General features: G+C 33.6%; 1 protein-coding gene across 5 annotated transcripts; it reads right to left on the bottom strand.

The window, feature by feature from the left end:
• Positions 1–1,058: 1,058 nt before the first annotated feature.
• On the bottom strand, positions 1,059–7,882 carry LOC132177546 (Protein phosphatase 2C family protein). Of its 5 annotated transcripts, none has more exons than XM_059589925.2 (8): positions 7,276–7,881; positions 6,846–6,960; positions 6,298–6,732; positions 4,816–5,183; positions 3,038–3,274; positions 2,287–2,330; positions 2,095–2,179; positions 1,059–1,527 (listed from the first exon to the last, which is right to left on the bottom strand). In XM_059589925.2, exons 3-8 carry the CDS (start codon positions 6,614–6,616, stop codon positions 1,258–1,260), a joined length of 1,323 nt encoding a protein of 440 aa, XP_059445908.2. In that variant the 5' UTR covers positions 6,617–6,732; positions 6,846–6,960; positions 7,276–7,881; the 3' UTR covers positions 1,059–1,257. The 5 variants fall into 5 exon arrangements, with proteins under 5 accessions (XP_059445908.2, XP_059445916.2, XP_059445900.2 ...); XM_059589933.2 differs by having other exon boundaries at positions 6,851–6,960; XM_059589917.2 differs by lacking the exon at positions 6,846–6,960.
• Positions 7,883–24,671: the final 16,789 nt, after the last annotated feature.

Here is a 24,671-nt window from a genome sequence, read left to right as displayed (position 1 = left end):
TTACAGAGAATATGCTCCAATTCAACCTCTGACAAGTATCTTACAGGGAAAAAAAAAAAAAAAACCTCTGACATGTGAGACAGACAAGGCAGTCTTTCTCCCACCTCGTAACTCCCTACTTCCTGGCTTTTCCATATTCTTTTTCAATTTCTGTTTAAAATCTCCAGGAATATTATATTAAAATGCCCGTGATTTACTGTTGCTGAAACATTGCCGTTTAGTTCCATACAAACCCGATTTGGTCCCTTCTTTTGTGCCGTTTTAATGTTTTAATGGCAGGGCAAAAGTTTTTTTTTTTTTTTTTAGCAGCTGTCATTTTTTTTATAGGATTAACAAAAAATTCTCTCCATAGTTTTATTCTACATGCAAATTATATTGTTTTACTCATATATTTGTCTCTTAATCCCACTGAAATTGACTGAGAATACAGTTCACCATTACATGTGATGTGAAACAAATGATAAATATAATGCATGTATTTCTACCCCATCATCACTAATTCAGGTCCTGTTTTACTATCAACATCAACTGCCATCACCTCTTTTATATATATATATATATATATATATATATATATAGAATGTACCTCCTTGTGGAACATCAAGGCACTACCAATCTGAGCTATTAAGCAAAAAATGTAGAGCTCTTTTGACATCTTCATAAAATGAGAGTAATATTAGGAAGAGTTGTCAGTATCAATGAGATTATATTTGGGTTTACCTTACAAACCCAATTCCTGCAGAACCGGTCGACTGCCCAGAAATCACTCTACAGCTGAAACTATTTGGCTTAGGTACGGTAAAAAAACAATCCACTGAGAAATCTCTTGTAATTTTTTCAACAGTTCAAATTCAATTCTAAGTTTTTCTCTATAACATTGAAAAAACTACAAGAGATTTCTTATAGATTTTTTACAGCATCCAAGCCAAATCCAAACTTGTCTTGGAGCCAGTTTAGGAGTAAATTAAAAGAGCAAACAAGCAAGCAACAGAAAGGAAAAGAAAAGAAAAAATAATAATAGAGGGTAAGATTTGTGCCAAGGAAATAACTATAATAACTATCACCTAAAAGAGTTCTCTTTCTCCATTTCTTTTTCTCATTTTTGGCACAGGAGCTAAATGCAAGTATTAGTTTCCAGTTAAAGGTTACAGTGTACACTAAAGAATTTAAGGCCTGCTCCTCTGATCTCTTCTGGAAGCTACCTGATATTCACACAAAAGAGAATAATACAACAGACAAGCATGAGATACAGCTTAACTAGGTATTGCCAGCTTCCGTTGGTGTAGCAAAAGGAGCCAGCGTGTTAGGAGGAAGGTTTATACCGCCCCCTCTCACCGATATATTAGGGCACTTGACGGAGCTAGCCCGGCTCACGAGATTTGAGTCGAAAAAGACAACAATCACTGTGATGTCATCGTGGAAATGGCGGCGGACTCCACGGTCAATCTTCTTCAAGTCTGAATACCTCATTTCTCTCTTCTTTGCTGCTTCCTGCAAAGCAGCTTTTACCAGCCTTCTTGCACTTCCCTGCATATAGTTAAACAAAAAGTAAATTCTCTTTCCATTTTCCATTTCTCACAAACTATGAGCAAGGAAAACAATAAAGCTGTCTCTCCTGCTTGGGGGACAGTTCTACATTTGGCAGTCAATAAAGATATACAGGACCAAGACAGCTAATATTTTAAGTTTACTGGTTTAGGTAACCCAAAGAGGTGTATTGGACAATCCATTATATTGAGTGCACCATGCATATATAGACACAAAATCCTGTAAGTCAGCATGGGAGGAGATTCAAGCAATATTTTATTGGAAATGGCAGAAAAGCAGAACATATTTGAGCGTCTCATGGAAATGACACTGCTTTTTGCATGGTCTCCAAAGGTACTCATAGATGGGTATTTATTTTAAATAATAGAGAAAACCTATTGGAACGCTTCCATATCTACTATGTGACCGAATGCTCATTTAGTGTAGAGTTGATATTATCAATATGTTTTAAGACAAAAATAAGAACTTTTTTGTCTTCCACAGATTAAGGCTACTAATTTAAACTCTTATCTACTTGATCATTTATTAAATGTGCATAGCCCTTACCCTCACAGACATAATATAACAGTGTTCAAATGACATCACTTTCTTCTCACCAAGAGGGCAGCCAAAATCAGCAGCCTGAACTAATCTTTTTTACAAAATTTTTGTGGAAAAAATAAAATGTACGATCCATTAGTTGTAGGAAAAAGGGGAAAAGAGGGAAAGAATGGGGGAGAGGAGATTAAGAATTTACACCTGAAGAACTCCCAACTGAACTTAATGTCCGAACAGATGTCCACCTAATAGCCAAAGAATTTAGTTCACGCACAACTACGAACTACAATGAAGAAGACGATAATGATGATAATCATGATGATCTAATCCGGGCAATGGCTTTTCTAGGAGATATTGCTACAAATTAAGAAGGAAAAGCTTTCACTAATGTCAAAAGTAATAGCATACTGGTACATCAACAGTTCAAAAGGGTTTTATCTTTTCAAAGAATGTGTTCTTTTGGGAGCATAATGGGCAAATGATGCGCTGTGCTCATATTTTGGTTCCGAAGGAAACTTGAGCATTTTATTACTTGACCTGTATTCACGATTTATTTACATATTTGAACAAATAAAAAATTGGAAGGTGTAAATCCCACAATTTAGACTCTAGAATTTCTTATAATTTGGATATGCTATTTTGGGCTCAAACCATTAGGAGTAGGACTACGAGGTTATGGTTCATTTACAATAACATCTAACTGAAGAAAGGGCCTGAAGAACACAAACAAACATGGGACATCATATATATATAACAAAACCGTGTAAGCCAACAAGAACCTTTTGAATCACTTCCTAGATATAGTAAAGAGACCAGCTCAAATCTAGGTTGAGCTGACAACTGCCTCTACTATACTTTCTGGCCCCAAGAATACTTGGAAATAAACAACTTAAAGATCTCTTTATCAGTTAAGAACCAATGTTTAGTGTTAAGATATATGTAGAAGTCTTACGCTGCGTTGACGATTCTGAACTATATCAACTGCTTCCTGATTGCTAAGGTGTTCCCAGAGCCCATCAGATGCAAAGATAATAAATTGATCATGTGGTTGCAATGGGTGCACTGAAATTGTTGGTTCAGAGCTCAGTATTGGCCTTTTCAAAGGTTCGCGAAGGCGAAATTTAGAGTACAAAGGCTCCCTGTTGAACTCAGCCTTTTTTAAATATTCGTCACCAATAGATCTAGAAATCTGCAAGATGAAAGATTTTGACAATTAGGGAAAACAATTAAAGAAGAAGATGCATAAAGTGAAATAAGCCAACACATATCCGCAAGAACAAAACTCTTGTATAGCATCATCATACTACAATCCTGTTTGGGACTCATAAAGCTATTGTTCATTCCATATTTCCATGATAAATTTTAGAGAGAGAGAGAGAGAAAGAGAACACGTGCCTCTTTCTCTTAGGATACTTCCCAAATTTTCAATATATTATCTACTGTGAAATCAAAAGGAAAAACCAAAAAAAAAAAAAAAAAACTCACAACTATCTATCATAACCAGCTGACCAGAAGAAAAATGAATAGGAGGAAAAAAAAAAAACCCAAATTTATATCATGTAGACTACATAAATCAAATATAAATCTACCATATAACACAACACCTCCAAAGTAGCAAAAATTAGATCCCGGATGGCCTGGGAATAGGATCCTCTCAATTTCAAATGAAATAGAATATTTATTTTGTGTAAAATGAGGGGTAATATTGTAAATTTTGTCCTTCAACTTTAATGTTAAGATAATATTACCCCTCATTTTACACTAAATGGATACTCTCCATTTCAAATGAAATGGAGAGGATCATATCCCGATGGCCTGACCTATAAAGTGACATCTACTTCATTAATTAATTATTCACATGACAGTCTGCCCACTGATCCTCCTATAGGTGGAAATGATATTTCATAATTACTACAGTCGTAAACTATAAGAGCTACCACACTGGTAATTAATGTATGTAAAAATATTTAAATGAAACTAGCATTCTCTTAAATTTTTAAGAATTGTCCACGGTAAAAAGAGGGGGAAGGGGGGAGGAGGTAGAATACTCCACTCTGAGGAATTTTCAACTCCTCTTGTTGTACTACATGCTTTTGCAATTCTAAATTTGGTAATTGACATCTGACTGACTATCACAGAATCAAGTAGATGGAGATACTCCATAAAATAGGAACTGCACTCTTGAACAGGGAATTAACATCGGATTGGCAATACTAGATAAGATAGGAACACGTTTACTTGCTCTAACTGCAAGAAAACTAATAGGAGAAACTATTCTTACCCTTTCAATTTGCAATTTCTCCTCAATCTTTCAATTGGGGTTGCAATGTTCCATTTTGCCCCCAAAAAGACAAAAATGGCCATAAAAAATAAAAACAAAACAAAAAACAAAAAAACAAAAAACAAAATAAAAAAATTAAGGGAAAAAAGCACCTCACGCACAGCGTGGCTGTGGGTCACTCCATGGATCACATTAGCCAAATTAAAAGATTGGGGCAATTATAGCTTTCATCATTCCAACGTCTGTCTCAGAGGGAGGTGTGCCACAACACAATAAAAAGGATTTTCAGGAAAAGTAACAATTTTGAAAAAGGACTGAGAAAGCTCCGAAGTGGGCTGAGAGGAGGTCAAAGAGTGACATGGCAACAAGGGTGATAAATTGATGGAGGTAAACATAGTTTTCCCATACTAGTAATAAGAACCAATTTTTACGCATGGTATGAAACTTACCTGTATAAGTCCCTTCACACGCCAGACATTATGCTTCAAAACTACAATCTGCGGGTCATCAGGATGCAAAGAATGCAGCTCCTGTCTCACGGACTCTATACTCACATTGTGCTCTACTGACAATTGAATGGCTAAAACCTCTCCTGTTGCCTTCACAACTCTTCCCATGACAGCACGGGAATCACCAAGGTTGGCAATGTAAAGGGTTCCACTACAAACAACACCGACAAGAACGCATGACCCAACCGCTGCAATCTGCGGTTTAATTGGCCATTGTTTGGTAACAACAGACAAGAACCCATCTTCTGTCGCTTGAAATGCTTTCCGTATCACATCCACTGACATTGATTGCTGCTCCGTAGTAAACCCTGCAAATAAATATCAAAACAGAAGATTCAGAACAGCAACTTGAACTTAAAACCCACAAAATCACTACCAAAATATAGTTTGTCCATCAATTATTTAATTACTTGAGTAGGACTCAAAATTTGAAGATCACAATTATAGTGCTCCAGTTAATGGCTGAGAGCAAGGAAAAACAAACACACACAAGAAGCCTTTTTAACTCGAGCAACATTGAAGTTGACTAAAGCCTTATCCTTCGCTATATGTTTTCTTTCCATAAATGTTCTCAGCAGGCAAATAAGGAGCAATCAAATTTGGGACCATAACAAACCCAAGGGATAGCAAAGTCAACTTGGGATCACCTTCATGAAGACATGTCACTAAGTCAGAGGTTCAAATGTTCCTCTCCCACTCCCCTTGTGGCCAAACTCACTCATCAATTTACACCAAAAAAAAAAGAAAAAAGCCTTCGAGTTTCTAAAATATGACTTTTTATCAAAGCACTCCCTAAGGTTAAAAGTTTATCAATTTACTCCCTAACATTTCAATTATTGTCAAATAGATCATTCTGTCTAACCTCCCTTAAATTTTTAACTGTGCTTGCACGTTATACCCAATCAGAAGGCAACGAGTGTCCCCTATAATAATAAAATATCAAAAAAAAAAAAAAAAAAAACTAAAAATATAAATATAAAGAAGAAAAAAAGAAAAAAGAAGAATAATAGACATAAAAATGAAAAATAAATAAATAAAATACCAGAGGTGGAGTGCCGTGCAAGGCTACCCCAAGTGTTGGGGAGGCCGGCGAGGTCACCCCAAGCATGGGCCACTCCCCAACTGTGGGGGGTGGCCACGCCTCACTGCTAGGGTGGCTGCGCAAATGGGGGTGCCCACGTGGGCCACCCCACCTATTGTGTCATTTTCGACACATGTCACCTTCTGATTGAGTATAAGGTGGCAGCACGTTAAAAATTTAACAGAAAATAGATGAAATGATCTATTGGATAGCAGTTGAAACTCTCAGTAGAGTAAATTGACAACATTTAAACCTTAGGAGGGATTTGATAAAAAAGTATACATAAGAACCTATGAAGAAAGGAAGGGAGGAGCATTGAAAGTTGAAGACAAGTGACTTACTCTTGAGATGCTGAAATAGGTGATCATTGACATAGCGCGATGTCTCAGGCCCACCGTGCCCGTCATAGACACCAATAAAGGTACCATGGGGGCCAGTCTCGTGCGAGCTCAAATTGCCCGACTCAATCTGACTCTGGTCCTCAAGCAAGTTGTTGGCCTGGACTACAGCCATAGAGAATTCACCATTCAAGTGCTGTCCACTGTCTTTGTACCACAATAGCCCTTCTTGCCGACCCCCCGCATCCGACCCTGCGTGAACATATCGATCCGACCTCGGCCGAAAACAGGCCCTCAAAAAGTTCATCAACTCCGATAACATCCCTCATCTCATCCAAACAACCCTCAAAATTATCATCCAGATCAAAACCAACTCCGACCCAAAAATCCCAATTGTGAATTGTGTTCTTCTCAACTTCACAGCATAATATTCATGCACTACAACAGCATCAACAACCAAAACACACATAAAACATCAATGATTGCACAATCAGAACATTCAGAGTAAACATCAGAGCACAAACAGAATTAGATAATTGAAGGCTTAGAACCTAACAATATCAGATAACTGACAAAGAAGCCGACTTCACTGTTAAATTCAGTTGGGGGATTGCACCATAAACAGAAGGAATCAGGTCCTATATACTGAGAAGCAATCCTTGTTTCCTATAAAAACAGAAAACCCATGACCACAACCAGCCGCTAATAATGAAAAAATCAACAGAGAACCAAAAGGGGTTTTTGGAAAAAGGAGTGGTCAAAGCCACTTTGTCTCAGACAAGTGCTTGGTCAACCATTGGGACATCCAGAAGGTCTACCTCTTCACATTGAAAACTAAACCCCTCCAGTCATACAAACCGCCCAGAAACCCATCAACCACAAACAATTCAAATTCCTCATTTTCCAATATATACACCATAAAATCATAACAACAAACCATTTCAAGAAGGAAAAAAAAAAAAAAAAACAAAAGAAGCTTACCCAATACAAGTTTGCTGTTTCCTGCAAGCTACTGTGTGCTACAGTTGACGAAGAGAAGAGGATCTGGAAAGAGCAAGAAGAAGCTCATGTGGGCATGACAGAGCATTAGATCTGTGGATCCATCAAATCAAAGATGAGCGAAAAAAAATGGGTCTTTGTTGTGTTTGCTTTTTTGGCTTATAGACCCAGAGGAAAGGAGCAGAAACGTGAAATGGGACTTTGGCGAAAGACCCAGAGGCAATATATTGGGCAAACTCAATCTTTGTTTGAGTTCTTTTTCTCCTTCTTTCTCAGCAGACAAGCCCCATAAAAGACCAACAATGGAAAGCTTGAAGCCAGCAAAGCAGAGGTCCAGTTATGGGCTCCACCCCACTATAGCCCAGAGAGAGAGTCAATGAGACTATTTGGACAAATGATAGTGTGCTCCGCGGTATTATGGCGCTTCCATGAAATGGGGTTCACATGAAAACACATGGAACTGAGGTGGGGTTTATGGCAATTGACACGGCACCAGCAACATCATGTTGTGGGGAGGAAGAAAATAAGAGGATAGGAATTATTGATTGTTTAGGGGAAGGAAATGAAAGGGGACTCTTTGTATTTGTAGAAGAGAAATTCCTCAAACCACTCACCGAGTCACCACCTTATCTAAGAGATGCTATGCTCTCTTTTGTCTCAAACAATCTATGATAAGCAAGTTGTAATTATATTTATTCATTTTCTTGTTTGAGAAAAAAAAAAAAAAACTTGCTTATATTTAATTATGTGAAACTTCTTTGTCACTATATTTAATATGAGTATTTTTAGTGTAGTTATATTAATGATAATTAAATTATTAAATTTATTATTTTTTTAATCAACTTCAGCTTTTGGTATGAGATTTGAATTTCTTACCATTTTTATTTTATTTTATTTTTGCCTGAAGAAGAGGGGCAAGGGTAATAACTGGGGATTGGAAGCCGCCTCTCAAATATTCCTGTTCATTTGAACAGAAGGGAGCATGGGTACGTAATAATAAGAAGGAAAATACTAAGGGCTCTTGTGATGTTCTCTTGATTCAAGGTGAATATTATTTTTAAAAAACTAAGTGAGAGAAATAATAACAATTTTTCTTTTTGATTTTTTTGAAAGTAATATCCACCTAAGATAGAAAGACACCATGAAAGCATAGCATTCCCCTAATAAGAATAGAGATCGGTGTTTTTTTAAATGATTTTTAATTAAATATTTATATGTTGGGTCTCACTTATTTAGATAGAACTAAAATATTAATTAAATAATTAAATATAATATTTGTTATCAGTTTAATTTTTTTAAAATAAAAAGTACTACTCTTCTTCACATGCATTTATCAGTTATTGCATGGACTAACGTGGCTTGTTTTGAGTAACTTTTCATTTCAACAATATAAAAAGTCACTTAAAATATATTATATTAACCTATATAAAATAAAAATAATAAATGAGCGTGAAAAATAATAATATTATTAAATTAAATATAATTTAACGGCATGAATAATATTGTTTGTCATGTTGGATCCGTTTGACTAGTTTAAATTGTAAATAAAAGACGGTCCATTTGGGTTTGTCCACGACTCTCATATTTGAAGTAGTAGCACTGAAACATGGTGCCTCTAATGTGAAGGAGAAATTGTAAAATTATTCAGTCTAAACATCACAGGCCAGCTAAACAGCTCATTAAGTACTTTTTGGTGTTTGGACGTTTCCTGGACTCGTCGGTTAATGTATTAATGTCTTAATTTGATTTTTTTTTTTAAGTTAAATTTTTATTGAAAAATGCTATAATTTAATAAAAACTTCATATTTTGCTCATAAAAGTCTACGTGGCAAAATGCCACATGATCTTCATTTTGTTTTATTTTTTTCTCTCCACAAAAAATAGAATGTGACATTTTGCCACATAGACTTTTATCAATAAAATATGAAATTATATATATATATATATATATATATATCAAACATGGGCTCCATCAAATGGGCATATTGCCATTGTAAGGTTTAATTAGATATATATATATTTCAATATCAAACATGGGCTCCATCAAATGGGCATATTGCCATTGTAAGGTTTAATTAGATATATATATTTCAATTTTTGAAGCTTATTTTGGCATCTTTCCTTGGGACCCTTCATTGCTGTAATAAAAGGCCCTTTCAGTGAATGCGAAGGCTTAGACTATTTTGCACCTTATCCACAAAGGCATATAAATGACCTAAAGGGTTCCTTTTTCTTTTATTCTCTTTTTTTTTTTTCCTAATTCACATTCCACAGTAGAGGTTCCTATCTATAAATGTGCAATAGATAAGAAAAACGACAGGAAGAAATGGAAGTAAATTACAACAAAGCTATACCAATCGAGAGTGCATTTGGTCTTGCGATTCCACACGTCAAATGCAAATTTTAAACAAAATTGTAGAAAGTGTCCCGTTTGAGAATGAGTTTTTTTTTTTTTAATGTCAGTTTGTTGGGTAAGCAAGTGACTTAAGTCTATTTTAAAAAACGCACGATATTAAAGGTTGAACTACAATTTTACCAAATATTTATTTATGTTTTTTTTAAAAAAATCATATTTTCATTAACTATATTTAAAAATTGCTATATATATATTTTCAAATTGTACAATGGCAGTTTGAAAACGTGAAAAAATTAAATGCTTTTTCTGCAGTAGGCAAGGGAGTGGGCGCGTTTTTAAAAACGCATGATATAAAGGCCGAAACAATAATTTTACCAAACGTTTAAAACACCATATTTTCATTAACTATATTTTGAAATTGCTTTTATTTTTATCTTCAAACTGCACGTTTTAAAATCGTTAAATCAAACTAACATTAAAAAAGAAAAAGGGTAAAAAAAGAAAGAAAGTAAAAAAACAGTGCAACAAACAAGGCACTGTGGCACTAGGTGAGATGAAAGGCAATTAAACGTTAATAGAGGTAATTGGATGAGGACATAATCCACCAATTGTGCAATGTTGGTCTCCAATAGTGGAACTGTTGGGTCCGTTTCAAAGGTCACTAAAGGTTGTCAATCTTACATAGAAAGTTGACATCTCCTGTGTGACCTAAAAAAATGTCACATCCATTTTTCTTTTAAAAATTGAATGATGCACTCTACATGTCCCAACTTTCACCTTCTAATCATGTGGCCGGGGATGCATTTCAATATTATATCTCCAATGCCTTTCCATAATCTCAATCATCCCCTCTCTTTCTTTTCATACAAAATGGAAATTATAAGGTTTTATATATTCATGTTCTTGGATTAGGCCATGATCATCAATAGGATTAGTATTACTGCCAGCATGACCACTTTTTCTAATTAATTTATCATCTCGGAAGCGTTAAATGATTAAATTCATTCATTTTTATTAGTTTAAGCTTTTAGGATAAATACTGATTTAACATGGTATATATCATATCCATAAGTTATTAGTTCGAACCTTGACTTCACAACTTATCATAATTTTAATGAAATATTTCACGAGGTAGGCATCACCTATTAAAGGAGAGATCGAGTCCACACGTGAATAAGGTCATGTTTGGGTGTGCATTTGAAGAGTTAAAAAAATTAAAAAATTAAAAGCGTTTTTAAGGGTCCAAAAAGCTTAAAAATGACAAAAACGCACTTTTGGTAAAAGCTTAAAAATAAAGCTTTTGTCAAAAAAACACTTTTTAACTTAAAAGCTCTATTTCTCAAATACAATATTCTCAAACATGCTCTAAGAGTGTTAAAATATAAATTAAATGATTAAATTTATCTCTTCATATTAATTTAAACTTTTGGGATAAATTCTTACAAAAATAAAAACTTTTTAGATAAATTATTAATTATCTCAAAAACTTTAACCAATAAAAATAAATAAATTTAATGATTATTTATTTAATATTCTAACAATTCGGTCATGTGTTAGAATCAATTAACCAGGTTTGAATTAGTCTGGTTATTATTTATAGGAGTAGTGATTCACACAAGGCCGGCGTGCATGAACAGTTCATGCACGCCAGACAATTTTTATTTTTTTAATATTTTAATATAAAAAATAAAAAATAAAAATAAAAATTGCCCAGTGTGCAAACTGTTCATGCACACCGGCGTTGTGTTTATTATTACCGTATTTATAGAGGAGGGGAGGAGTACTGGGGAAGATAAACTAATTAACACACTGAAGAAACAGGTAAGCTGAATCTTCATGTTGCAGGCTTTATTTTTATTTATTTTTTATTTATTATTTATTTTTTAACTTACTAGGAAGTTGCTAGTTAATTGTTTGTCTCTCATGAGAGAATCAAAGACTGCTGCATTTTCCAGGCACCGCCTGCATCTTGCATGTTTTGTCCTTTATGAAGAAGCTCATGAAAGTCTTTTCTTTTTTCTTCCCCATTATATGAAATCCATTTATTTAGATGGAACCAAGCAAGATTATTCAATTGTAATCTTCATGTTTTTATGAGTTAATTAAACAGCCGTTATGTGCAGGCATATATATATGTTGGTTATTTTTATGCTGCAACTTTTGTTTTTTGGCCATTGTAGCAACTTCTGACAGGTGTTATTATAAGTAATCTCTATCCAAGCTGAGTGCTTGAATTAATTAAGAACAATTATCTTTAATGTACACCACAAAATCCAAGATTAAGATGGGATAATTAAGCTCGCATGTGTTTGATAGTAAACCATCGACCTCTTCACTATTAATTAAGAAGTCTCTCTTGATGTTTCTTTTTCTACGTACGTTCTTTCATGTTGTTAGAATATATTCTCTGATATTTATATTTCTTAGTATAGGTTGATTTATGTTTTCGTGTATAAATCGATCTAGATTTACTCGAATAAGTCGATTTATTTAACTACAAATCATGATACATTATTAAGTTAATGAGTATAATGTAACCCTAATAACTATTTAAAATGGTCGACATAAGTATTTAAAACCGAACCATCCATAAATTTTTTTTCTCTCTTTCTCCGGTTCTAATACACCTCCCACCGGTTCCACGTGCATGTTACATGTTCAATAATGAATAGGAAGGAAAGTCCAAAAAAAAAAAAAAAAAAAAAAACAAAACAAAACAAATATCTTCAGTAGCTTTGATTTTTTTTCTTTGTTTTTTCCTTATTAATTTGCTGATTCCCACGTGGTAGGCATGCACATGCACCTCAGTTTTCAAAGACATTTTCCTCAAACTGAACTGAAATGATTTTTGCACGCAGGAATCATTTTTATAACATGTTACTGTCATGGAGGACACCAATTTATAATTTTCACCACAATGTCGTACTGGTTTTTTGGCTGGTCTGCCATGGAAAAAGAAAGAGAGAGAGAGAGAGAGAGGGAGATGAAAATCAACCACAAAAGAATAACCAAGCAGACAAAATTTTCAGCACTTGTTAGGATTCTTTTTTCCCGTGGGAAACAGTTTTTGAGAATGAATGGTAGTACAAATGTCAGATTGTCCTTCCAGCTTTTAACTTTGATGAGGTCATTGTCGTCTTGCCAAAACGTGAATCATATGATATCAGGTTTTTACCCATTGGCAACGATGGATGCTGGCCATGAAGAGAAATATACATACATGTTCACCTTCACACACATAATTTCCGACAGTGATGGGCATGTTCATGATGAAAAGACATAATTAATCGGTATGTTTAGGGTAAGAGTAATGATATTTTAATATGCTCTCATACGACTGTTATATAATTATCATGATGTAACTGTAAAAATCAACTTTTTTTTTTAATTGTAAAAATAAAAATCAATAACTGATATTCACTATCACATCAATTGTACGACAGTCATAAAAGAATTTACTAAATATCATTTCTCTTGTGGTAAACCGACATAACCCACAATATAATTTTTGGAAGGGTTGGATCGTATGTGAAATTATAATAATTAAATTTCCATATTTATGCGAGATATGACACTTGGCATTTATTGAAGTAGGTTGGAAGAATTTTCCTCCGAAATGGGTTTGGAGAAAATTTCTGCCCATAAATTAATAGTCTCTAAGAAATGCCGCTAATTATGGTAAACAAAATAATTACTAACCAAAAGTCTTATTATTCATATTCATTGAAAGTCCCTTGTTTACTTATTTTTAAAGTCTCATTTTTAGGGCATGTACTAGGGTGTGGGTTTGAATTTCTGCAATGGAGAATCTCCGCATATGTCTGATTAGTATTAGCCGCCTTGAATTCCCATTGATGAACATGGTGGGGCTAAGTCAGGTTATGACTCAATCGGACTTGAGGGAGCGCATGTGGTTCCCAACGTCTCAGCCCCTCTTGTGCGGCTCCCAGTGGGTAGGTACTACTATAGTCACGCCCAAGTAGGATAGCCACAATTGGTCTCTCCGGCCTACCATTTTTTGAAAAAAAAAAAAAAAAAAAAAAGTCTCATTTTCACATTTATGAAAGTCTCTAACTTGCATAACTTTTTTTCGGACGTAAGTTTCAATTAAATGCTTAAAATTAAAGTAGATTGAAAGTCTTTAAAATGCATAAATTCTCACTGCAACATATAGAATTAAAACGCCTAAAAAGTCTTTAGTGTCCATCTTCTTTGGGGATGATAATTTTCTACAAATTAGTTTGTAACTATTTTATACAAACCTATCTAATAAAGTAACATGTGTTCCTTACTATGTAAAAAGCACAGGATTTTTTAATAATATACGCTATGAGACACATGTCACTTTATTAGATGGGTTTGTATGAAATAACTACAAATCAGTTTGTAGCAAATTTCTGTCTTTTTTTTTTTTTTTTTTTGATATCATATTCGATTACATATCACTTTTTTTGTAACTTTCTATTTTAATTTTCTCTTTATTTATTCCTTCAAGTGTTATTCGAAAATTGAATTCTTCTCATCTTCTTAGGTTCATGATTTTTCAGCAATTTACAGGTCTTCAAATCAAGTGATAAGTCATTCTATATCTTACAAGTAATTAAAAAAGAGAGGTCAACACTCCTTAATTACCAAAAACTCACTTATGGTCAGCCACTTGCATTAACTTTTTTTTTTTTTTTGATTGTTATGAATAATTAAATTTCCATATATATATTATGGTTTTGCAGTTTGAGTTAATGTTAGATAATGTTATCATAAAATTAAGCAAAAAAATATAGTTTCTTTGATAAATCATGTTACATTGTTCTACGTTTTAAAATTTGTTTTATTGTAGTCATAATATAGTTTTATATTATAAATAGTATTTCTTTTATTTGTAAATACTTTTAATTATAGACGTCATACGTACATCTGAATATGAACAAAAATATTATTTAATATTAATATTCAAATAAAAATCATTTAATTAATATTTAAATATAAAAAAAAAAAAATCACTTAAACTTATGCTTTAAACTTTAAAATGAGTCTGTTTGAGATTGCGTTTGAGAAATAGAGCTTCATTTTTAAATTTTTATCAAAAGTACATTTTGGTAATTTTTTATAGTTAAAAAAAAACTTTTAGAATTTTTTACCAAATATGTCAACTTTTATTTCACAAAAATTTTTAAATACTAAAAATAATTTTTTAATTTTTTAATGCAATTCCAAACATGTCCTAAATGAGCCTATTGCTCCCTGCGGGTATATCCTTTGAAATCAACACGGGCGGTAATAGACACACGAGAGAAATCTCCGTGTTAGAAAATCCAACAAAAAAGTTTCAATAAATGTAAACAAGACAAGGGTAAGTGACAAATCTACAAGTTAAAAAGAGGCTCGTGATTTGCTTTCATTTCAAATACTTACTGAGAAAAGGTACGGTATATATATATATAGGAAAATGTTAAGGTCATAACATAAATCTAACTTATGGCCAACTTCTTTCCTATGTGTCATTTTAAAAAAAAAAATAATAATAATAAAAAGGATTTTGAGTTTTTGAAAATTTGGAAAAAAAAACAGTTTGTTTGGTTTCAAATTCAATTTTTTTTTACACGTAAGAGAGAAGTTGGCCATAAGTTCAGTTTGTGTTGTGTCCGTATCAAACCTCATATATATATATATATATATATATATATATATATATATCCAACTTGTCAATGAGTTTGTAAAAGTCATGAACCAGATTGCATTGTACACACGTGTCTCTTCTTATCCTATTGATGGATCATATCGGAAGCTTAATAATTTGCTGTCTGAATTGTTGGTTAGTAATCGAATAATAAATGTAAGAGTTTTTATAAAATTCATTTGTTTGAACAAAGAACGAAGCTATTTAAAATATGTTCGGACAAATAAAGCTCAAAATTACGAACCATCTAAATAATAAAATTGTGGAGAATCTCAATCCAACATAAATATTCAACCAATGGTCAGGGACTCGGGGTATCATCCATTAACCAACGAGCAAATTAAGCCTTCCCCTGAATGTATATAGTGTTTATTATATATTTAATTAAGTAACTGCATTATTGGGTACAGAATATTATTATATAAATGACAGGCATGGAAGGAAACAGTAGTGAGAGATAAAATTGGATAAAGGGGAGGGAGATTTGTCCCTTTACCTAACAAAATTGAATTAAATTTATGTAAAAGGGACACAAATAAAATTGGATCAGGGCCTGCCTGCAAGTGGAAGCTGAGCAAAGATGGTGGGGATATATATATATATATATATTGCCGTACAATTCCTCCCATTATTGGCATTCTTGAAGCCAAAAGTGTGCCACGTGAACAGAATAAGACATGCATTGTGTCACCCCGGCCTACAAAGCCCATGAAATGGAAAGAGTGGATAATTCCAAAGGAAAAAAGTAACAAATAAGTTAATTCAAATAAATTAAGGTAGTTTAATATATGTTTCGTGTATATTTATGGACACATGATAATTTAATAGACTCATGGTTGGCTCTTCCTGCCTAGGGCCGCCAATGAAGTAAGGCCTTTAAATACTATTATTACAATTAAGACACTTCTATAATAATCAATGTCTTTAATTAATGCCACAATTATGATAATAAGTAAAATAATTATTACTAATTGAAAGATGAAAAGAATTCAATGTAATATATTGAGACTTTAGAGGGAGCAATGAAGAAAGATGAAAAGTCAGATAGAAAGAAAGGTACAATTGGTCGCGGGAGGGGGGGGGGGGGGGGAGAGAGAGTTAGCTTCAATGCTTTAAAGAATATTTCCAAAATTAAAATTGATAAAATCCTACTTAAAATCGATAATGTCACAAGAAAGATGAAGCGAATTAGTCATATTATCAATTGAAATGAGATGAGATGTTAGAAAAACTTGAAAATAAACAAATTAATTGGTAATTTTGCATTTAGAAAAGCGAGAAGAATGAAAATTCCACTTAGACTTGTTTCCTTTCATGCATATTTAAAGAATTTATTTCAATGGAATTTAAAGGAAAACTTTCTTCTATCTTTAACATCACTTTCATATCACAAGAGGGTAACAAATGAATTAATTAATTAAGTTATTTGGAACCATTAATATTTTTAGAAAGACAAGCTATAATGTTAGATTGTGATATCTATTTTCTTTGGCCAATAAATAGCAGTTAGTGGGTCACATAAATGGCCTAAAATATTAGGTTAATTTGAGTTTCTCCCATCACTATTTCTTCCTCATATCATATGCTAGGGCATGGAAATTGGAAAGAGCTAAATCATTGAGCTCCTTATTAGTTAAAGAAAAGCATAAAAATATATAAGAAGGAAAAAATTAAGGGTCACTTTTGATAGCTATACCTGCTGCCTTATCTCAACCACCAGCTGGGAGAGATCGACAATATGGATAATGTTGTTCAGCTCAAATCTATATATATATATATATAGTCATGTCTCAGTTAAGAACAATGTACCTGTTCTAGGTTTTGCAGCATTAATTAAAGTGGCCCATCTATCAGATGTTCTTGCTCAATTCGTACATTGAATTGGGTTTAATGATTTAATTAATTCATTATTCATCTATAATATATTATAATAATAATAATTCTAGTCTCATCTGTGAGAGAAACTGAGAAAGAGAGAGAATCAAACTATGTTTTCTTGGTTTGAATTAAGGAGATAAAGTTGAAGGCTAAATAAATTATTTATTTATTCAATAATTAGTTGAGATTGTCAGTTTATTGTTTTAACATTGTGAAAAAGATAAAGTTGAGAGTGAAATGATTTTTTTTTATTTATTTTAACAAAGATTATTTAGAAGTGTCGGTCGGTCACATTAGCGTTATCGACACGGACAAAATCACTCCCGCCATCATGGGGATTCCAGGTCCCCACAAAAAGATGAATTTTTCTTCTAAATTTTATATATTTTTAAATAGACCCTCAAAATTAATTTTTACCTCTAAATTTTTATTTTTATTTTTTAGATTTTTTTTTTCCTCTCGGAATATTCTAGTTTTGCCCCATATTGTAGGATAATTATTGAATAAAATTAATTCTAGTTTTGCTCCATTATCTTAATAATAATTCTAGTCCCACCTGAGAAAAACCAGGAGAGAGAGAGAGAGAAAGTCAAACTAAATTTTTTTCATGGGGTTTGAATTAAGGAGATAAAGTTGATGAGGAGGGGCCAAATGAGACAGCTGGGTTAAGGCCTTCCTGAGTAGTACTGCAACTCATGGGGGTGGTGATTATAATCAGAAGAAAACAAAAAAGTATTTCTATTTCTATTTTTATTTTTTCTGATTCCATGACTTGACAAAGAAGTTTGATCGTCACTTATCTGGGTCTCTTTGATGCTACTTAATTTCTTCCCGTTACATCACATTGACCACTGACTTGGAATCTACCAAACTCTTTTTCACCATGAATGAAGCTGCTCGCTGCTTCATCACAGTTGGACCTCATCACCGACACCCTGCACAATATAGTAGAATACTCCCTCTTAGTCTCTCATATATATATATATATAGTGATGATGTATGCAATGATGCATGCCATATATATATATATATATGACCCTGACCCATCATAGGGATTGCCGCATGTGTGCGTGCACACACACACACACACATATATATATATATATATATATATATATATATATATATATTTTCTAGACCACCCGTGGCCGGGTGGTTTAGTGATTTCAAAGAAATTTTCAGAAAGTTTGATACGTATTAGGTTGTGAATTCAACTCTTTGTGACGAAGAATTAGTCACACAAATTTTATTAGTATTAGCTGCTTTAGAAATCATTGATGTCTTGGTGGGACTGAGTTAAGCTATATATGGCTCAATTGGTTTTGAAAGAATCCTTACATTTCCCGTTGTCTAGGCCATTTCTGAACAGTTTCCAATTGATAGGCGTACCCAGACAGAGTAGCCGCGCAGTTGGTCGCTTCCTCCTACCATTTTAATTGTATATATATTTTATCTAGAAGATTGTTGAATGTTGATGATAAGAGTCAATTTACATAACGTTTTGCATGACACGGAATCTAATGAGAAAAAGGCAGGACAAAGATGCGATGAAGCTAGAAGATAGAATTCAAAAGGGTACTGGGTCCGATATTTGAAATCAACGACCTTTCAGACTTTCAGCTAGCTAGCTATATATTTTGGAACTGCTTCCATGGTCAACAATATTATCATTACGGGAAATCTAAGGAAGGTGGTATCCTTGAAGGTGGTTTACATATAAACTTTTTATAATTCATTTGTCAATCTTTGCACATTCATGGATGTCAAGGGTTATGATAGAAAGAATAGACTATCAAATTGGCCGCATCAATTTAAAAAGAGAAAGAACTTGCAATTTATTTGGGTTATTAGTCGATTTGTATAACAAATAGGTGTCATATATATATATAAACAAGGTTTTTTTTTTTTTTTTTTTAGAAAAAAAAAATTATTTTTTCAAAAACATTTCAACATGACACGAGTTATTAAAATTTTAAATGATACGGTGCAATGTAGATCAACGTGGTACTATATATATCATTAAATATAATAGAATAAAATTTTAATATAAAAATAAATCATCTATATTAATATTCAAGTGATCAATAGACAATCGTATTATGTTATAGAAGACCAACGTCATTATTTCATAATATTTAAACTGCTTTATACTTGTGTTTATAGCAAGCAATATACATTGATCATCATCAATTCATCATATATAATTCATGTATTGCACCGTACGTGCAAAAGGGAGGCCATGGGTTGCCATTTTACATTTGAACAAGGAGACTACGTACCAATCATAGTCTCCAGAGTACTTCTAGAGTACATGGTAGCATGATTGATACATACCCAATGTTTTCATTTGCAAATTGCAATATTAAACTATCTACAACATTTTTCTTCTAATTATTAATAAAGGAAGGTGAGGGGGACTAAGAGTATGTTTGAGATTGTGTTTAAGAAATATAGCTTTCAATTTTTGTTACCAAATGGATACTTTTTTTTTTTTTTTTTTCTTTCAAATTGATATTCTGAGTATTAAACGTACTTTCAGGCATCTCAAACGCACACCCAAACAGACCATAACTGTGGCTATTCTGCTTGGGCGTGACTATAGTCTATAGTAGAGCACATACTTTTTAGGAGCCGCACAGCTAACCCAACTCCACTAGGGTTGCAAATAAACTACACATTAGCTTCTCTTAACATTTTCCTATACCATTTAAATATTATTTCAAATAAATGCTAAAAGAAAGAAGGAAGAAGGAGAGGAAAGAGAAAACCTTTTTATATTAAAATAATACTAAGGGAAGCAAAAGTGTTACCTCCTAAGGCAAATTAGCGCGTATTAACAATGATTAATGCAAAGCATAGAAACCCTAGTTCTAATTATTTAGTCATATTCCAACAGCAAAAGATGTTAGAAATATTATTCCAGACATGCATGATGCTTCATCTAAGGCGACTAGTCGTAGTTTAACATAATACATGGTCTGACCATTTTTTTGTTGGGGCATTGAGAATTAGGTTAACTTTTACATCAAGTTGACCCCTGACTTTTGAACACATTGATGAGACCTAACTCGAGCAAATTGATTCTACTATTGGGGCAATTTTGCTCTGACCATATCTACATGAGCACCCAATTGAATCTCCTTAGCCAAAATTCAACTCAAAAACCCTGTGAAAATCTCTCAAAAACAAGATATATAGCAGTATCCCCCCTGGACCTTTACCAGCTTGATGTGATAGCATTTTAGGTGGTCCTTTTTTGCACCAATTGCAATACATGTACGCGATGAATAGCCTATCCTTTTGTATTGGCAGCAAGAGAGAGAAGTAGCCAGATATGACCCAATTAGGTCCACGATAAAGAGGCACATGCTTAATTAGTTTTGAGGTGCACTTTGAAAGTTAAGAGACCCACACAAATTCAATTTTGGAATTAACCTAAAAGTTGGTGGCTTTACGCCTATGGATTGGACCGTCTAATTACCGTTAAGATTTTATTTTGTTTCATTTAAGGGTATAAATAGTGTCCTGTATGATGCACATTTAGGTTAAAGTGCACTTGTTTAAAAGTTAAAGACCCGTCGCAGTGCATGGGCTGGATATGTATGAAATGAAGATGATTTATTTTGTTGCGTTTTGTGCACTTATTTTAAAGTTTGAGACCCATTAAAATTTTCTTTTTGAACCGTCTGAACATATTAAAGTTAAGATTTTATTTTGTTACATTTAATGTTATCTATGGTGTCAACGTTATTTGAAAATATTAAATGACGTAGCAACATATTCGATGCGCGATGAGATATACATAATTATAATTATAATTAAGTGTTTAAAATCTAATCTACTCCACTTTATTTCATCGTGATCCATGTTTGACATAGTTGAATCCTCATTATGAAAAAGAAAAAAATTAATGATTTAATATATAGGTGGAGGTTGATATTCCAGAAATATAAAATAGTGGCAGTGCTTTATTGCTGTTGTTGTCGTGCATTAGCTTATGAGTTTCAATTGATGGGTCGAACACGAGGGATTAAAGAACAATATTATAGTTTAGATCCTGTTAGCTTCTGCTGTTGACATATTTGAACCGTTGAATCAATGATCATGTTCTTTAATGTATTGGCAATCTCCATGATTCTTTGAACTAATTTTGCAGACAATAACCTTTGAGAGTGATAGTAATTAAAGCACTCAATAATGATGACGAAGATGATGATGATAATTCAATTTTATATTAAACCCCCATCGAATCGGCGTGGTGTTTCAATGTTGACATGCATACGTGGCTCTTGTTCTAGAAGACGATTATGCAATCAAAGGTGTTGCCAAGATGAATATTATTATTATTATTATTTAATCCCATTCATTCATTCATTTGTCGTTGAATCTGGATGGTATATATGTTGTCCTTCCACGCAGCCATTTACGAATGAATTTCTGAAAATTCTTTTCTATTTTTAGATCTATTGAAATTGAGAATTAAGATATATATATATATATATATATATATATATATATATATATATTGGTTCCAATTGGAGAATTAAGAGTTGATAAAGGGGGAATAAGAAAAGCATAGGTAGTAGAGTCGATGGAACTATATAAGTCATTTACAAACTATCATGACATTTAACACATCATATCATTCATTAAAATATGGAGAATGATCTTATTCATTTTAAATGAAATTGAGAAGAGCCTGTTAGTATTTTTCAGATGGATAAAATTGTTCAAAAAATTAAAATAACTATTTTACCCATCTTAAAAACCTTAACCAGATCGACTCCATTTTCCATTCTCTAAAATATGGGGTGCCACGTGACAGTTTACATGACCTTTATCATGTAACCGCGTTTACAAGTTAACATGACAGTGTACTAGACATTTATCACGTCGATCGGTTATTATAAATTTTCACTACATGGCTCTTATTCTTATAAAATTTAGATCGCCATGCAAATTTATAAGAGGATTTGTAATAAAAATTTAGTACTCCAAGGAATTTTTTATTTTTGGGTTCATTGTTACTAAATGTGCTTAAAACTTTAAATCGATAATGTTAAAAATTGAAAGATATCATTTATATCACTCGACTTTGGATAGTATTTTAGTTTTAGAAGCAAATCGATAGACGTGACCATGCATATGCTAGAGGTTGATCTCCTTTAGGTAACACCTAATTAGTTAAAATTTTGTCACGTACTGAATATTTTTCATGTTTTATTATAAATTAATAGTGTTGGTATAATAAATTTGCCTTTAATGCTCAATCAAACACTCAACTACATAATTAAAAAAAAAAAAAACAAAAGTCAAATAGTTCTCTGCCCGCCACCTCCACATTTAGAAATCTCTCCTTAAAAGTATTGGCCACTCGCTCCTTAAAATGGGCCACTGACTCCATGAAGGATCCGAATCCTTTACGGATTGGAAAGTATTCAATTTATGGTTAAGATTTTTTTTTAAAAATTAAGAACCACAAATGGGACGTGTCCCACTAATAAAAAAAATAATAAAATATTATTTAACATTTAAAAAAAAAAAACAAATTAATAAAAAAATAAGGGATGGTTGGCCACTCCACCTTGGCCATAGGGGTAGTCGGCCACCCCCATTTTAAATAGGGGTGGCTTAATGGCCAGCCAGAGGTGGCTAAACCACCTCCAAGAGCCTTGGGTGGGCTTGAGATGGCCGGGGGTCAAACGAAAAAAATAATAATAATAATAGGTTGGCTCTTGGGGTGGCCGGACCACCCCCAAGGGCCATGGGGTGGTTTGGTCACCCCTGGTCGGCCATTGGGGGTGGCTTGAGCTAAAATGGAGGTGGCCGGCCACCCCCTATAGCCAAGATCTTTTTATTATTATTATTATTATTATTATTATTTTAATGTTAAACAATATTTTATTATTATTTTTTTATTAGTATGACATGTGTCTTATTTATGTTTCTAAGATTTTTAAAAAGAAATCTTAGTCATGAACTGGATACTCTCCGGTCCAAAATGAACTGGAGTTTTGGACTGGAGAGGATCCGGTTCCCTCCATAAATGGGGTATCGTGGCTCTCTCTTCCAAAAATATCTCTATTCAATTTTTCTCTTAAATGTCTCATTGACTTAAGTATTAGAGTATCTCTGGTTCTCCTAAGGAGGGACTGATAGTTTTTCGGCAGCTGTTTTCTCTGTTTTCAGGGTGACCAATCACCAATTCTGTTGTCCGAAAAAATTGATTCCAACAAATAACATGATAAAATTTTATCATAAATTAATAACAATAGGGTTTATTTTCATTGTTGCGTGCATGCAGACAAGCTCATGTTCCAGATTTTTAATCGCTGATATCATTGATTACTTGAAGGCTTTGAAAAATATAAGTACAAAGTTTAATTTGCTTACCCAAAAATGGGTTTGGTATGGTAGTGGAGCTCTGGAGCTGACCATAGGGCCCCAATTAGCCCAACAGAGCCCATAATCATTTTTTGTGAGTTGGGCTGCTCGTATGACACTGAAAACTGGTTTCTCAACGCTGCGCAGAGCTGAAACCCCTTGGAAGGGTTTTGGAACCCAAATCCTCATTCCTCATTCACCTATCTCTCTCAAATTCCGCCTTGGAGACAGAGAGAGAGAGAGAGATCTGGCAACCAATTAAAAAACAAAAAACATTAACACAACCGTAGCTCATGCCAAAATAGTAAACACCAAAAGCCTCATACTCTGGTTAATTGGTTGGTTGCTGACAAATAGAATACCAAAAAACATTTAATTTCGCATTTTTTGGAGCACAAGAAATCTCATTGAAATAATCATGTAAGTTACATTCACTACCAACCAATCAAAACATACATTAAAAACGCAATTTCTCTCCTTTTCCACCATTCGTCTGCAAACTCAGTTCTTTTATCAAAAAAAAAGCACAAGGAAGCCTGGCGAAAGCCTGCTGCATGCAACAAGAGGTGACAACGGCAGATTCATTGGGCGGTAGTAATCTTCTTGGTTTGGTGGCTGTCCTTCATTTTTCCTCCTCATCGGAGGAATTCATCTTCTCCATTTTTTTTATCAAACTGAGTCGCACATATGTAAAGAAGGGGTTGTCTTTAGATATGTGTGGCTCAGTTTGATCAGAAACTGAAGAAGAAAGATTAATTCCTCCGGTGATGAGGAAAACAGGAAGTAACACCAACAGAACAAAACGATTATTACCGCCCAATAAATTCGCCGTTTTCAACTCTTGTTGCATCCAGCCTTTCGACGGGCTTCCTTGCGCTTTAAGAATCGTCGCTCTTTGTCGGATGACCAAACGGTCATCGAAACGACGAAACACCTCTATGACCGTTACACTTGCATTTTACTACCACCCTCCTAGCACGCAGGAGGCGCTGCTAGCCGTGTGGGCGAAGTGTGCCTCAAGCTCGACTTGATGAGGAGACGATATCGTGCGAGAGCTGGAGGGAGATTGTGATGTACGGCTAT

The sequence above is a fragment of the Corylus avellana genome, chromosome 2, assembly GCF_965113065.1.
Source record: "Corylus avellana chromosome 2, dhCorAvel1.hap1.2, whole genome shotgun sequence".
NCBI classification, from domain to species: domain Eukaryota; kingdom Viridiplantae; phylum Streptophyta; class Magnoliopsida; order Fagales; family Betulaceae; genus Corylus; species Corylus avellana.
The sequence above is the reverse complement of the archived record's forward strand: the minus strand, read 5'-3'. Positions and strand labels throughout refer to the sequence as shown.